At 32.3% G+C, this 16894-nt stretch overlaps 1 protein-coding gene across 5 annotated transcripts in view; it reads left to right on the forward strand.

Annotated features, from left to right (window-relative positions):
* LOC129222784 (liprin-beta-1-like) overlaps positions 1-16894 on the forward strand; it is a 102720-nt gene that overhangs the window by 68654 nt on the left and 17172 nt on the right. For 2 of the 5 annotated variants that reach the window (XM_054857327.1, XM_054857323.1), the window contains 9 exons: positions 880-993; positions 1145-1276; positions 2714-2822; positions 4740-4801; positions 8680-8764; positions 9369-9457; positions 10291-10527; positions 15362-15473; positions 15921-16070. In XM_054857327.1, the coding sequence (XP_054713302.1) occupies positions 880-993; positions 1145-1276; positions 2714-2822; positions 4740-4801; positions 8680-8764; positions 9369-9457; positions 10291-10527; positions 15362-15473; positions 15921-16070 (1090 nt within the window). Of the gene's footprint in view, positions 1-879; positions 994-1144; positions 1277-2713; positions 2823-4739; positions 4802-8679; positions 8765-9368; positions 9458-10290; positions 10528-15361; positions 15474-15905; positions 16071-16894 lie in introns of all 5 variants that reach the window. The other 3 variants (XM_054857326.1, XM_054857324.1, XM_054857325.1) reach the window with 3 other exon arrangements.

The raw sequence follows: 16894 nt of genomic DNA on the forward strand, positions 1-16894 counted from the left end.
ATAATATTTGTATAGCTTAAGATTTTTTGGATTTTAAGTGTTCTTTTACGATTAGTCAAGTGCATAAGGGGCAAATTGGATAAGGCTAAGTGAAATAAGAAGTTCATTTTTCGTTAACCTATTCAATCAGTTATTTAATCACTTACGTAGTCAGTTATTAGGTGATTCATTAACATTTCTTTACTTCATAATTTACTTTTTTATTCATTCATGTACGTATTTTCTTATTCATTCCCCATTTCTCTTACTCATTTATTTTTTTCAGATATTAATTAATGCATCAATTTATTCCTTTATAGTTTCCATATCTCTCATTTATTCATTCATTATATTATTTATTCATTCATTTGATCACAATTTTTTTTATAATCAAATAGGAAATATTTCATTCGAAAATATTTACTTTTCACTTTGCTGGAAAAGCATGAACATTTTCCACCTTTTTTTCTGAAGGTACAAATTAACTAGCAAAAATTTTAAATAATGTTTCAATGTAAGTTTTATACCTAACGCAATACATGGTTCTTTCCTTATGTATTATAATTTTTAAAGTGAATTTCCAACTTGTTCATCTTGAAGAAGGGAAGTTATCTTAACTATTTACCTTTGCCCCACTCTCCCTTAATATGCACTGTACTGTCCCTGTCGTAGAGCATATGGTTTGACTCTAATTTTGATGCTGCTTTTTTATCCGCTTTTCATTACAAGTAAATTTTTATTATTTTGTATGGTGTTTTGGTGGGTTTGTAATTTTCATCATTTGTAGCTCTTTAAGCATCCAATCAATCATCACGATTTGAAGAACCACTAAAGGACAAAGGAGCATAAAAATGTAGAATAAAATAAAGCTAAGTATTTAAGCCCTTTTATTTAATTTAGGTGAATGTTTTAAGCGAGCAAGTGGATGCTCAAAATGAGAAGATTCTGGAATTAGAAAATTCTTTGTCTCAACGTAAAGAGCAACTGAAAAACTCCGAAGCGCTTCTGAGGCAAGTGAGTAAAGTATTCTTTCACCTATTTATGTTGTTGTTATGTTCAATTCTCTATTTATCTTTTTTTAAAGTTTTAATTTCTTCGAAACGATCATTTACAGTTATTTTATTGAAACAATAAATTTATAAGATGTTATATTATAAATGTTTAGGAGTTGTCTTCAAGATCATCGGCAGAGAATAACAAATTGGACTTAATGGCTCAAATTTCATCATTGAGGTTGCGACTTGCCACTGTTGAACATGAAAAGAAAGAAATTGAGGAGAGAAATACAAAACTTGAGGTAAACTTTTCTTATTTTTATATGATATATAATAGTTTTATTTACTTTTGAAAGATCTTTTTTCCAAAAGTCTTATCAACTAAAATACCACTTCTAAAACAATTGAATAATGTTGTCTTGATCGTAGTAAGGTATACCGGAGCACGTTTACGTCGATTTTTTCAATGATTTTCCTAATTTTTATGTTTTAACTTAGGAAATATTAGACATTGTGGTTTTATGAAGCAGTTAATGGAGTCAAAATTAGTATATTCAGTCGTTGCTCAGTTTGTTTCTAACCATTTAAAAAAATATTTTTGAGTCCAAGTCGGTTGCGTAAACGTGCCCCGGACACGGGGCAGGTTTACGCATATTTATTTTGACACCTAACGTGGTTCTGTTAGTGTTTTGAACATAATGTTTAACCATCGTTACAATAAAAGCAAATTTATTACAGACTGAATTGTGTATAAAGTTAAAGCTGAATGGGCACGAAGACAGCACTGTATGATTGTAAACTATAAGATACGAATGTGTAACTTAATTAAAAATTTAATAGTAATTTTCAAAGCTAAATAACTGGAAAATACTAAAAAGGTTTGAGACAGTTTGGAGCGAAAAAAGTATCAGGGGCACGTTTAAGTAAGATACAGTAAGAACGTGCGTAAAGGTGCTCTGACGTCAAGTGTAAATTTTCCCCATCGCCAAGTTTAGATTTATTTTTTACGTGAAAAAAAAAAATGTAATAACATTTCAGTTCATACAATTACAATTCTGAAAGAAGGATAAAATTCTGCTAATTTTTATATGCTTGTTCTTTCTTTGTATTCTTTATTCACAATAAGCTTCCAAACGTTCAACACAAAATGTACTAAACTTGGTTGAAAACAGATTTTTCTTTTTGCATGCTAGACCGAAGCTCGACTGGTGCTCAAAAACTTGTGATATTAACAGCCATCACGAGGTCAACTGGTGTTTCATGTTCATTTGAATTTAATAAGACTTTAGTTCTAAGAATAAAGAACTTTTGCACATTTTGAAGAGAAATAGGGAATTATGTCCGTTACAAATCCTTATCTCATGTTATCTGTTACTGGGTATCATCAGAATTGCCGTTGTCTGTTGCTGAGGTTCGAACCATTTTTCGAAATTGAGCAAATAAAAATAAAATTAACTAATTCAGAGGATCCAAAAGTAGCCAAACGTTAGATGAGATGTAGTTGCATGAGGGAAAAATAGTTTTAAAAGTCTATTAAAAGACTCAGAAAATTGAGTTAACCTGAGGGCGATGTCTTAAGCATGTCTGTTACTGGTGCCGTTGTCCTATGTGTATGTTTGTGTTCATATGGATACATTTATAGCTTTGGCCATAACCTGCATTTCCTTAGTATTTTCAATGTTATAATCTTATTTCACTTTGAATTGTATCGATATGAACGCATATTGTTTCTTTTCTAGAACGAGCTTATATTGACCTGTGCGTGCTTAGCGGAAAAAGAAGCGGATTTAGCAACAATCAAATCAAGGATGGCTCGCAATGGTGCTATTACGCCCATTTTTGACACCAGTAAGATTCAGTATTCTTAATTTCTAATCTATGCTTCATGCCAGGACGGCAGGAGTGAGTGACCCATACCAGGTCGATTGTATAAGCGACAGGTACAAGGCAATGGCATAATGACTTCTAAGTGAATAATTTGAGAAATATCGTACTGTTTAGTGATATGAAACTACGTTTTTTTTTAATTCCTCTTTAAAAATAACAAATAACAGTCATATTTCATGCTTTACACTTTCGCTCGCTGAAGATAGTTTAAGATTACCTTTCTCGACATGTGCTACACAGAGGTGCCCAACCTATGGCCTGCTGGCCAGATGTGGTCCGCGAAGCCAAGCTAAGTTTCCCGTTGCTATGTTGGAGTTATAAATCGAAAAATATTTTCTGGAATTTTCCAAAACAACAGAAATTCTGTATTCGATATTACCACTGTTTGTTTCAAATTTGACGCCAGATAGTTAGAAATTATTTCTGAATAAGGATAAGAACTTCATATAAATAAAATAAGCAAGTAGTAATTCTTGGTTTGGAATTTTCTCCTGTTATCTGTAAAAAAAATTAAATTACATTTTAATTTTATATGCCTTCTGATCCGCGAGGTTCATCTTAGTATGAAGTGCGGCCCTAAAAAAAAAAAAAAAAAAAAAAAAAAAAAAGTTGGGAACCACTGCATTACACAATAGGGAAATCTACTGTAAAAGGTTCAAAATTCTTATTGATTAATTAAAATGCATATGTATTATAACTTTTGTGTTGATTTTCTTTAATGCGTTATTTGAAAATTCTACTATTGAACAATTATTTAAAAAAATATTATATTAGTGTCTCTCCTGTCACCAACAGACGAAAAAGTTCGAAAATAGGTCGTGTTATATTAGTCAATATTCAAAGTCTATCTAACTAACAGATGAGTTAGTCACTTCAGTTCTATACGGGGTTGTTATTTAACTCGTTTTACAATACAAAGTGGCGACATCATGATGCCTCGCAATGAATAGTTGTCGTTGCATTTGCGAAGCTTTTATTTTTGAGGAACATGGGAAATCATCATAAATGACAAAAGCTAATTTGAAAACAAGTTTTTGGAATTCATTTCAAAGAAGAATATTGAAGTTTTTAAAGTAACATATTAGAAGTCTTCTTAATCAGTGGTGCGCAAATTTTCTTTTTCACTCGAAGGCCGCACTTCATATTAAAAGGAATTTCGAGGGTCAGAACACATGTAAAATTTAATACATTGGATTTTTTTCTTCTAGATAGCATGGAAAAACATGAGGGTTAATAACAAACCAAGAATTGTTGTCATCATTCCTACATGCTTATTTTGTCAACGCGAAGTCTTTATTTGTCTTTTAAAAACTGTTTTCTGACAATTTGGCTCTAAATTTTCAACAATATTTTTTAACACCAAATAAAGACAATCTTTTGTTTTGAAAGTTTCCAGAACATAGCTTTTAACTCGTAATATTGAACATAACAACGTACAACGGGCCACATGGATTAACTTCGCCGGCCACATATGGCACGCAAGCCGCAGGTTGGGCACTACAGTTCTTAATGATGTAGAAATATTTCTCCCTTTATTTGTAAGTGATAAACATGCAACATTTTTATTTTTAAAAAGAAATTTGTGAAGAAGTCACTTTCCATGAAGAATTAATTTTTCTGTACGTCTTTTCAGAAACAAAAATTCATACGATCATATTAATTTTCAAGTTAGTAAAATATTCTAAAAAATCGGCTGAATTTTGAAAATTTTTGCTCGCCGGCTTTTCTAAAAAAATTAAACATTTCTTGAGTTCGCTTTTATGTATGTCATCACCATGTAGTATCAAATGATCATAACAGTTTGTGCGGTTTTTAAAAATTATTGCTTAAAAATGTAATTAATGTTTCATCATGATTTTCATCTTCTTTATAAACTAGATCCAGAAGTTGAAAAACTGAAAGGAGCCTTAACGTCGGTTATGGCTGCAAATGACGAAAAGGTAAATTTCTAATGTTTGTGCACAACATAAAAAACACGTTCTTGACGCTGTCTTATAAGACATACTGCATGCCACGAAAAATGCATATTTCTATCCCTCAGTTTATGGAGGTTAAGTTTGAAATTAGAGAAATGTTTCACTGTGAAATGTTTTCATTTTTCTTGGTTAGAAATCATGAAGCAAATGAATTTTTTATTAATTATGTAGAAAATTTAACTCTTGAATGAATTTAATAATATAAGAATGAAGAATATAATACTGATAAAATGTAAAATTTATTTTTTAAAAGGAAGATACAGTAGACAATCGTTTTACTTCGCTTCGATCGTTCGCTTCGATTATACGCGGTTTAAGATTTGACACCTTTATTTTATTTTACAGGGATGGGTTTCGGTTTCACGCGGATGCGGCAATGCAAACAGATAAAAATTTCCAAATTGCAGATTACGCGAAATCAACTGCATTTTGGCGCGCTAATAATCTAGCTTGGGCCATTGGAGACAATTATGCAATTGGTTCCAGAGCTCTTTCCAGAAGTAAAGTTATTAAACTCACACAGTTCGGATCTCCCTGGAAGAAGAGCTTTTAGGAGTGACAAAGGAGGCCAAAACCGGCAAGGATACCGACGTCGGTGACGCCCAACAAAAAACGTTCTCATTGAAAATTTGAGCTATTCCTAGCCAATAGAAATTATCTTTCTAATTTGTTGGTGAAGAAAGATTCTATCATGGAAATGACGCAAGTGACCATGGATGCGTTCAGAGCCGGCCTTAAGCCGATTAGAGCAAAACAGCCCAATGGGGCCCCGGGCCAGCTGGGGCCCCGATCTAAAAGAAAATTTCCTAACAAAAATAAATAAAAAAATAAAAAGTTCAAATGAACGTAACTGATATTAATTATAATATGCTTAACTGATACTTAATCTGAGGCTACTTTCAGTGCGATTAAAGGAGTAAGGGGAGTTTCTTGAGGCATCCTGATATATGGTCAAAACTACTTGTCTGAAATAAATTTCCAGAAGAAAAAAATAAAACATATAGTCAGTTGAACATTTTTAAATCCATATCTAAGGCCGTACCCGCTGTACCTTATAACTTCCAGTCAAGAGAAAGGAACTGAGTAGTGGGGAACCAAAGTACAAATTTTTAATAATTATCAGCAATGAATACGGTCCATAATAACGTAAGGGTCAAGGGCCCCTATTCCAGGATCTTACTATCACATGGACAATGCGGAAATTTTTCCGCGACTCCGAAATTTCAGGAATTTCCAAAGCTATCTTTCTAATTTATTTCATTTATATAATTACTTTTATTATTTTTTTACTTTATTTGTGTTGAGAAAAAATCCTAAAACTCAGCAGCTATGACAATTTCTTTAATACATAATAAGCACTAACGTAGGTGCAATTCTGAAAAATAAATAAATAAATGATAAACGTCAAATACTGCGTACTTAAAACCGCGTAAAACATCTCCATAACAATTCTAAAGAAAGCAAATTGCCATTCATCATCTTACGTTTATACATATAGCATAGAATTAGGATTATTTTAAATATTCAAAACCAAAAAATTCCTTGGAGAAGCCAACAATTCCTGACATATTTCCTAACGTGACTGAAAGTGCGTTTTTAAAACTTTATTAAAAAAAAATTCAGGATTAGAGTACTCAAACGCCCACCCTCTCTCTTTCTCTTACCTCAACTTTATCCCCAAAAAACTGACAAAAATTACATTATTCAGTTTTCAGTTTTAAACGATTTCCAAAGAAGGGAGATTCATAAGTTCACAGCCCTCCTATCTTTTAGAAAATAATACCATGAAAACTCTCGAACTCTTTTTCTTCCCATACATAGCATAAAATTGATTTCAGTTTCGAAAAAAAAATACGGGAGGAATCTCCTCCCTTTCCCTCTATCTTTACCAAAACAGGGCCTAAAACTGAGTTTTTAACACTTCAATATTGAAAAATTTTCGAAGAGTCACTGAATCCCTTAACGTCACCAACGATAGTCTAAAATTACGCTTTAAAGCCCTCGATTTTGAAAATTTTCCACAGGAGATCACCAAATTCCTTTCTTCTCCATTATCATCAAACATCACGCGATTGGGACTAAAATTTCGGGAAAAATTTCTGAGTGGAGGCCCTAATGCCCTATTGTTACATTGTTACGAAAACTAATCTAAACTTATCTTAAGTTTTAAAAATAATTCGGTAGGCAGGTAACCTCCGCTTCTCCCCCTTTTCCTTCATGTTCAACAAAATTGTCAAAAATTACGATTTTAGACGTCAGATTTGAAGACTCTTCCGCGGACCGTGGGTGATTTGTCTGACCTCTAACGCAACCCCCCCCCCCCCAAAAAAACCCCTCATCTCCGTGCCAAAACTGCGTTTTAAACTTCCGTTTCAAAACATTTCCTAGAAAAGCTCCCCCGTTCCCTGCAATTGCATTCCACTTCTGACATCCCAAAGACGTCTGGTTTTTTGCACTTCTTGCATTTGTACTTTGTACAACTATCCTGTAAAGGGCCCCGTCAGATTTCACCAATTGGGCCCCGCATGTACTAAGGCCGGCTCTGGATGCGTTAATGCTCTGCAAAGAATTAGAGAAAAATTCTTAATGACTGCCAGAAGACTATCATAGCCAGCTCTCCTTTATAAACAGAATACGAAATTAATTCATGTTTTCTTTATGCATGTTGTGCATAAAAGTCGATATAAGTACACATTAAACTTATTATACAATTAGTCATCACTAAAATGAAGTATTTTGCTATCTACGGAACCAAACCCCTATTTTAACACTAGTATTAGGTCTCAATTTATGTATTTCGATTTACGCGGCATTTCCGTGGAACGTAACCCCCGCGTAAAACGAGGGTCTACTGTACATCAATATGGAAACATTTTATTGATAAAAATATAAATTAAAAAAACAAGTTATAAAATAAGTTTTCATTTATAATACATGCATCGAAATATTTTCAACTACTTGAAACAAATTATAAATTATGATAAAAAAAGAAGATAACAGCAGAATCAAATTTAGTAACAGAACATTGGAATTTTTTTTTGTACACTTTGGTGGTGAGCTATGATAAAAGTATTTTATGTAAGAGTTTTTTTCTGTTTCTTTTTATCTTTTGGACAATATTTAAATATCACGAATCAAATATAACAATCATAAAGCAGATCTTCACATTAATTTTAAACTTTTTTATTTTCAGAGTTTTAATTTCAAAAAAAAAAAAGTAAAAACATCTCACCCAGTAAATGTTTAATAACATTGTTTTAGATAGTAAAGTAAGACAAAACAACGTTAGAAGAAGCACAAATTTGTAAATTACAGCAGACACGTGTTTCGGCGTTATAGGGAACGCCTTTTTCAATACAAAAAATAATGAGCTTTGGCTTTTGTCGGATGTCTTTTCATACATAGCTCATTATTTTTTGCATTGAAAAAGGCGTTCCCTATAACGCTGAAACACGTGTCTGCTGTAATTTACAAATTTGTGCTTCTTCTAACGTTGTTTTGTCTTACTTTACTGTTCAGCACAAAGGTATTTATTTATCTTTATTGTTTTAGATGTTTAAGTTTTTGAAAGGAATAGGTAACAAAAATTAATTTCGATAAATATGAAATGCCGAATGATTATGGATATACTTTCTGCTATTATTTGTACATTAGTATTTATTATATTTTTCATTAGATTTTTGGAAATTGCTTGACAGTTTTTGTATACAAAAGAGCGATCAGTTATTTTTCATTATTAAGAGACAATATTTCTCTACCATTTTAAAACTCTGTAGGACTTGCTTGTCTTTAGTTTTACTAAAAGCAATGAATTGAGATATTTTTTTTTATAACTTCATTAGGAGAAGCGCATACAGGAAATGAGCAGATCCTTAAGCAGATATAAAAAACTACATGAACTAGTTCTATCAAACCCGTCCCGTAGAGGTAAGAAATTTCTTCTTGTTGTAGTTCTATTGAAAAAAAATAGCATTAAATGTAATGAATTACAGAAAATGAGTTTTATACGCGTATAAAAATGCATTCATAAATTATAAACTATATGTATTTAAACATTTCATTAACCTTTTAATGCTTTTAATTACTCCAGTTTCGTTTTAGAAAATTTACATCACACTTAATAATTCACGCTAGTTCCATAGGTGACTGACACTACAAGTAAAAACTATTATAGTATAAAAATATTAATACAAATTACAAATTTTTTTTAACTATTTTTATATTGCTCTTTAGTAATTAGATCACTTATTCGCACTGTATGCGATTAATTTAATGCTTGTTATCACATGCCAACGTACTGCAACAAAAATTTGATTCTCACTACACGAAAACGAAATGAATTTTGTACTCTATTTAGCTAAACTAGTTTCTTATTTTTTAAAATTTTCAAAAATCTTGAAATATATCTTAATGTCTTTTTTTGGCATATAAAGTAACACTAAATTACAAAAAAAAAAAAAAAAAAGTATGAGCTTCTATAGCTCTGAAAAGCAAAGACTGTCCTGATAACTCACTGTTTTATTGGTTTTAGCCAGTGATGGAATGACAAAAAAGACATCTGATGAAAGCTTTCTCTCTGCACATGACATAATCAATTCATTTGACTTGGACAGCATTTTGGTTTGTATTCTGTTATAGCAATATATTTTCTCCTACTCCGTAAATTGTGCTATAGAAAATGTTGTTACAGCAAAAAGTTGAAAATCCGAATCTAATTGTGACCATTGGTAGTTCGGATTTTCTATTTGTTTGGATTTTTATTGGATAACCAAGAAAATATCGTTTAGGGAAATAGTATGTCGATTAATCAAATAAAGTTGTTTTAAAATAACAAGGGGCGTATGCAGACTAGCTTTTAGGAGGAGTCATGCTGAAAAATATGAGCTTTGGTTGTGAAAAATTTCTGAAACTGTTTGGGTGTCAAAAAAAAAAAAAAAAACCCCACCAAATAATCCAGGAATAAGTTACCTAGTAGGGCATAAACTTTAGTAATTAATTTCAGAAGCAATGAAAGGAAGTATTATTTCAAATATTTTTTTCAATGAGAAATGATTACTATAATTATTTACATTTCATTCATGACGTATTTTAACACAATGTGTAATAACATATTTGCATGGGATTTTACATCCATTTATCTTGTATGCAACTATTAAAGTACTATCACATACAATGATAATTGATGGACAATATTCTCGATGGTTTAGGGAGAATCATGATCCCCATGATCCTCACCCTATTTGCGCTCCTGCATGTAACACAGAACATAACGCTACTACATGTAATTTCATTTTTTTGCAAAAATTAGCTCTCTTTTTTTACTGTATGCATAAATGGAAATTATTAAAAATTCACGAGTGTGCGTTCTGATTTTAACGTCCTACTGTATTTCTAATCATCGAATTACTTCCTTCTATTGTGTCTCTGATGATTTTTTTGTGTACACATCACAGGAATCTTCATTCGACTACAACTTGACGGAAAAGCCTCCTCCCGCTCCCAGAACATTTCAGGCCAACTTGGCGTCAGTTCCCGAGGACTTACTTCGACCGTCTTCTAGGTTTGGTGAAACATCGAGATACAGTCCCCTTTTCAGTCCAATTCGTGGTGAATCTCCTAGTCCGTTTTCTAGTCTGAATATCAACAAGTACAGCAGCTCTGAAAATGTGAGCCCACCTACGCCACAGAAGGTAAGAGCGAAAATAGAGCATAAATTAAAAAAATTGTAACATGTAAAAAGAGGTTTTTTGTTATTCAGACATTTTAAAGGTTTATAGTTATTTACTATGCTTTCAAAATCTGTTTCGTTAGGATAAGGGACGGCAGGACACAGGGGCACCCTGATGGGAGGTTGCTGTGACCTCCCAAAAATTCAGTTATTCAGCAAACTTTATCTGACGATTCGGCAAATTTGGGGGTCATAATTGTAATATTTCATTTTTAAATGCTTAAAAGTCTCTTTTCATCAGATTTATTTATGTGTGCATCAGAGTTCACCGATATATATCATGATTAGAGATGTAAAATTTCCGGAAATTTTGAAGTGGTGGAAAAAAACCGGTTTTTCGGGAAAAAATGGAAAAATTGATTTTTTTTTATGAACAAAAATAGGGTTTCTTAATAGCTCTGTGTTTCTTGGAACATTTTAAGGGTTAAACATAAAAAGATATATGTAATCCACGCATCTCCTTTTTCTGCTTAACATAAATACATACAAAGGTAAGTTTAATTAGAAAAAAAAAAGACCTTTCTGTTTTATAACTAAGAGCTTTCTTGGTCAAACAGCAGAAATAAGTCAAGTCGTCGTTCAACCAATAACATTGGGTAAGGTGTGTCTAATCATAACAATTAAATTTTCAATTTGAAATTGCCTTTGAAACTTGAAATAATAATTGTAATTTTTGACTTTCAAACGTGATTAATATTGTTTGAAAGAAAATCAAGTATGATTTCCCTTCCTTACAATGTCACTTTATTGTCTGAAAATAAAAGCTATTGAGTTTAGATTTTTTCCAATCCAGTCAAAGTCCAACTCAAAACTAAATAGGTTTTTCTTTTGCTTCCAACAGAAACCCCAAACCAAAACTGTGTAATGATTTCGAAAGCTGAACCAAAACTTAAACTGGAGGTTCAGTTTATTCATGGGCCGTGTTAAGCACTGTAGTAAAAGTAGTCACACCTGCACTTTTGAACAAAACTGAGTTATTATAACCAAGTTTTTCTCTGTTTCATATTTTACTTAATAAATAAAATGTTTTAGGGTCATTTGATCAGGAACTATTTTTTTTTAATTCTGAAAAAAAGAAAAAAGGACATTTGAATAAAATATATGGAAAGGCCAAACTTTAAAACACAATATCTCAGCTTGAGCTCAACCTCAGATTTCACTTTTGTGCTTTGCACGGCAGAGTACAGGGTGCAGCAAAAAAAAAAAAAAAAGAAAAGAAAAAACCCCTCTGGCAAAGATTGCATCATCGAATGAAAGTAAAGTAATTCCATTTTAATGAGTGTCTTATTTATTTTTGTCTCTCACTTTATTTAAAAATAATTTGCAATATATCTCCTAGTTTATGTATTGTTTTTCGGTTTTCTTACAATTTTAAGCAAAAGATCTGCTATTTTAAAGTTGTTTAACCAAGTAGATCGACAGTTCGTTTGCTTTATGTACCTCGGCCAAAAGGATTTGATGCGGTATGCCGCTTCAAGTGGCTTGGAAATGATAGTCGATGTCCGGAAAGTGTACAAAAATGAACAGTGAACATTTCAGTTAATTGTCAGGTCCCCCAAAAAGTGAATTTAATGGAATCCTTGGGTATCTGCGAGAGAAGTCTTTGTAAGATGGGAATTTGAGACCGATAAGTGCGACTAAGGGCAAAAACAGTTCAAACAGAAGTTTTACGAGTTCCAAAAAATTCAGGCATTCGTATGACTCCAAAGATGCCACAACCTTTGTGACGGGTAGCAAGTCCACGCTGGAAGAGGGATACCTTTCACTGATTTACCGTTCAACCAGCTCATAACCCCCCAGAAGCATATAGACAACCTTTACTCTGCTACGGACTTAGAACAGTTTTGAGCTCCCTGATTGGCCAGTGCGCCAGTCATGCTTTTCCCCCCGATAAACGCATGTAAATTAATTTTGTTCTCCAGAATTCACGTTTGAATGTTTTTACCCCCCCCCCCCCCTTTCCCAATGAATTTAATTATAGATATATTTTCGAAAAATAACTAGAGCATTCAAATAAAGCTATGAAGGAGATGGATGACGTTTTAACGAAGTAGCTTTTCAGCAGTCACCAAATTTTTACATGATCTCTAGCAAAGTAAAGGTTTTTCAGATACAGAACAATAGGGTTTGATATGTAGACACTCCAAGCACCTTACAAAACGTTAAACATCGCCAAAGTCAGGCTTTGATGTGATGGAATCAGCACAGGCGAAAAAAATTCTCTGGTTTTCTTGTGGATGAGGGCCATAAAATGAATCAAAAAGTGCACCAGATTTACACTTTAGAAGCTGTTGTACTTCTGTGGACCTAAGAGCACTTCAGCACTGCAATGTAGACTGAACATTTCAATTTGACTCCACACCAGTTTATACGGCAAAAAAGACAAGAGTGGTGCAAGGAGAATTGTTTTTGACATGATATCATCTTTAGAGTGGATGCTCTACTCGCTAGACCTCAATCTCATTTATTACACTGTATGGCATCATTTAGAGTCAAAGGTCTACTCTAAACTACACATAAGTTTGGACCCTCTAAACCAATTGCTTTATTGGGAATAGGATTGTTTAAAGGACTTGCGGCCCTTGAATGAAATTTTCAATAAGTAGTTGCACCTCTGTATTATTTCAAAAGACGGCCAGTTTGAAACCAATTAATTTATTTATTGCTAAAGGTCTTTTCATATTATTATTATTTGTGCTTTGTTAATTAATTTATTTTTAATAAAGTTACATGGAAAATTGCTTGCCCGGGTTTTTGAAGAAGGAAAATAAATACTTCACTAAGGATATTGGTTTATTTACTTATTTATTTTTTTTGCAAAAAGTATAAAATGTTTTTTGATCTATATGCAAATTATATTATCATACAACAGCTTGAATTATCAAAGTTAGATAGCATTTTAACATACAAGGGGAGGGGGTGAGGAGGGGAAGAATTTGCATCAGAATTTAAGCATGAGAAATTTTTAATAAATTTTTGCTGAAAATTTCAATTGAAACTTCCTGAAAAGTTGAAACAATTCATTTTTTTTTTCAATTTTTCCGGAGTGGAAATAAATCTCTTTGAAAAAAAAAACGGTTTTTTTCCGTTTTTTACCGAAATTTTCCGGTTTTTTCCGACTGTTTTCATCTCTAATCATGATATATATCACGATATATATCCGATATTTATATTTTGATATTTTCGATATTTATTTTTTGAACTACGGTACTTTCAATACAAAAATTATATCAATGATAGTAATATAATTCATTTATTATTAAAAAATAACCAAAAAATTATACACTACATTTTAATGATGTATTATTACATCATTAATGTAACAAAGTAATACAATATTCCTTTTTATTTTATATTCATAAAATAATTTTACTGTAACAATTTTAATTCATATTAAAAGTGCCTAGTTAAATAATAAATATTGGTCAGAAAAAAAGGGAATGTCTTTATGACTGTGCACCAACTAATGCATATCTTTTACTTCTGAATCGTATAACTGTAAAACTAGGTAACAAGAAAAATGAATAAAACAGCTAATGTTAAATTAACATAATTAAAATTGATAAAAATGTTAATTGAATTATTATTATAGATATAAAAATTTAAAGAAACCTTAATTTTAAGTCTACATATTGTAATAACATTTTCCATTACTAATATAATAAAGCTGAAAGTCTCTCTGTCTGGATCTCTCTCTCTGTCTGGATTTCTGGGTCCTGTCTCTGGGGGATATCTGTCAGGATCTATGTGACGCGCATAGCGCCTAGACTGTTTGGCCGATTTTTATGAAATTTGGCACAAAATTAGTTTGTAGCATGGGGGTGTACACCTCGAAGCGATTTTTCGAAAATTCGATTTTGTTCTTTTTCTATTCTAATTTTAAGAACATTTTCCCAAGCAAAATTATCATACGATGGACAAGTAAATTACCAAGTTATGATAACATGTAACCGTCACAGGGGCAAGCCAATTGGCGAGAAATTCACCATACATTATTTTCAAATATACATGCGAACCAAAAGACCTTTTAATTTTCTACTACGGGCAAAGCCGTGCGGGTACCACTAGTAGAAAATAAAGAGTGTTTTGAGGATGAATTTACTATTTCGAAGACTTTAGTTTGTGCCGATTGAAAATATCGAATACATATCAAAATGTCCGATATATATCAAAATATCGGATATTTTCGAAAATATGATGATATTTTTGAACCCTGGTGGCATCTGAACAACCTTTACTTTGCTAGAGACCATAAGAAAGTTTGAAAACTGCTGATTGGCTAGTAGGTAAAAACATCATTTATTTCTTTATACCTTGTTTTGCATGCTCTAACTATTGTTGAATTTTGAAACACTATCTTATAGGCATTATTCAAGGGGGGGGGGAATAAAAACACCCAAACGTGAATTCAGAAGCCTAAGGAGCGAAATTTGTTCACATGTGTTGAATGGGATAAAAACACAGCCGACGCATCTACTTCGACTGACCAATCAAGAGTCCCCAATTTATTACAAGGTCCTTAGCTAAGTAAAGGTTGTTTACATGCACCCTGGTGTGCACACTCGTATTGCATCCTTCAGTAAAATTTTGAGTTCTATTCTGAAAATTGAGAATATCCGCCCTCCCAAAAATTAAAATTTGGGGTGCCCGTGGCAAGACAGATCATAAAGGACAAAGGTCCGTGTTTTTAGATTTTCCGAGTAAAGCTAGACATTAATTGACACGGGTGATAGGTAGTTTACTGCTTTGAAAAATATTGTTGTATTGCATGTATTAATGTTCCTTATGTCATTTAGACTCCACCAGCAAAGCGTCACTATTCCACTCTTCCTCGACCACATGGAGATGAAATCTTGCAAAAGTACACAAAGTCGCCTTGCGAAAGTACTCCAGTTGCTATGTCTGCTGGTAAATATCGTTATCATTTTCTTCACTGTGTATAAAAAATATTTTAATGATATCAGATCATTTTCATGGCAAGATATGGTAGAACCTCATTAATCTAGACTATTGGGGGATCCAAGCCGTCAAAACTAATGAAAGTATGGATTGGACAAAATAACCTATAAATTGAGTCAAAAGGTACATAAACAAACTACTGTACACAGTAAAAATTGTACTTTAATTTCAAGAGAAGGAATTATATAACTGCATAAGAGAAAATTATAGGAATACAAAATGGGCCATAAAAAAGCGATAACTTACCTTTTATTGATACATTATGCACAGTTAAATGGCTGCCCGGATTAAGTGAAGTCCGGATAAGTTAAGTGGTCCGGATTAATGAGGGTTTACTCTATCTGCATCCGTTGTGAACATTTTCAAACATGTTTTCAAAAGCGAAAATGTTTCCAGGCCAAACATCGCACTCATTCCACAATCTGCACCATTCAAGCCTTGAGGTTTCTCGTCCATCTCGCTCTAAAGCTTCCTCTGGTATGTCTTTTGGTAAAGGATTTTTTAAAATACGATTGGGAAAACGCAGCTCAAGTGCTCCTGAACTAGGTGATGGTTCTTTCACTGATTTTCAGCTTTTGCATTAATTCTAATCTTTCCACGCTCGAGCTATGTAACATTTCTTTGGGGTGGCTACAGAAGCTCCAAAAAAAAATTTTTTTTTCATTTTTTTCCCCTGGCCTCCGGATTATTTTGAGAACCTTTTAATTATTCAATTATATTCCCCTCATTGGAAATGTCTTAAATCATATGTTATTTTTATTTTTTACCATTTAAAAATTTATCCAAATTTTAGCAATCGCGTCAGTTTTGCTTGCATCAAAATTATGCGAATCATGGTAAATGCTTAAGAGAAATAACTGTTTTCAAGTGAATTTTCTTGCGTCAAAACTTTCATTTTCAATGAACTTGGAATATCTTTCAAAAATTTCGTTTTCGATGTAGTACTAAGAAATCTCTTTTATTTATATATTAACAGTGATTGCTAAACAATTTTAAAGCAAAATTTTCAAATTCTATTAAGAATTACAAAAGATTGCTAAAATAAAAAAAAAATTGCTACAAATAATGGTACTTTGAAGAAAAAAAGTGAAATAATTCCTTCCCTTACTTAGCAATTATTATAAAAGCATTGTCGATTAGATTTTAGAACAGTACCCTTTTTTTTCTATTTTCTGAAACTGAAATTATTTTCGAACAGGATACTAAAGTTACAATAAAATTTCTTGTTTCGCAAGCTCTGTTGCCACCCTATTTCTGCACATGAAAAACTTTTCTTTCTTCATACTTCGAGCCCGGCATGATTTTATCCCGCACCAAACATTGAAATAGTTTTATGCTTAATGAATTCTTGTACAGAAAACCCTCTATAT

The sequence above is a fragment of the Uloborus diversus genome, chromosome 5 (assembly GCF_026930045.1).
Source record: "Uloborus diversus isolate 005 chromosome 5, Udiv.v.3.1, whole genome shotgun sequence".
NCBI classification, from domain to species: Eukaryota; Metazoa; Arthropoda; class Arachnida; order Araneae; family Uloboridae; genus Uloborus; species Uloborus diversus.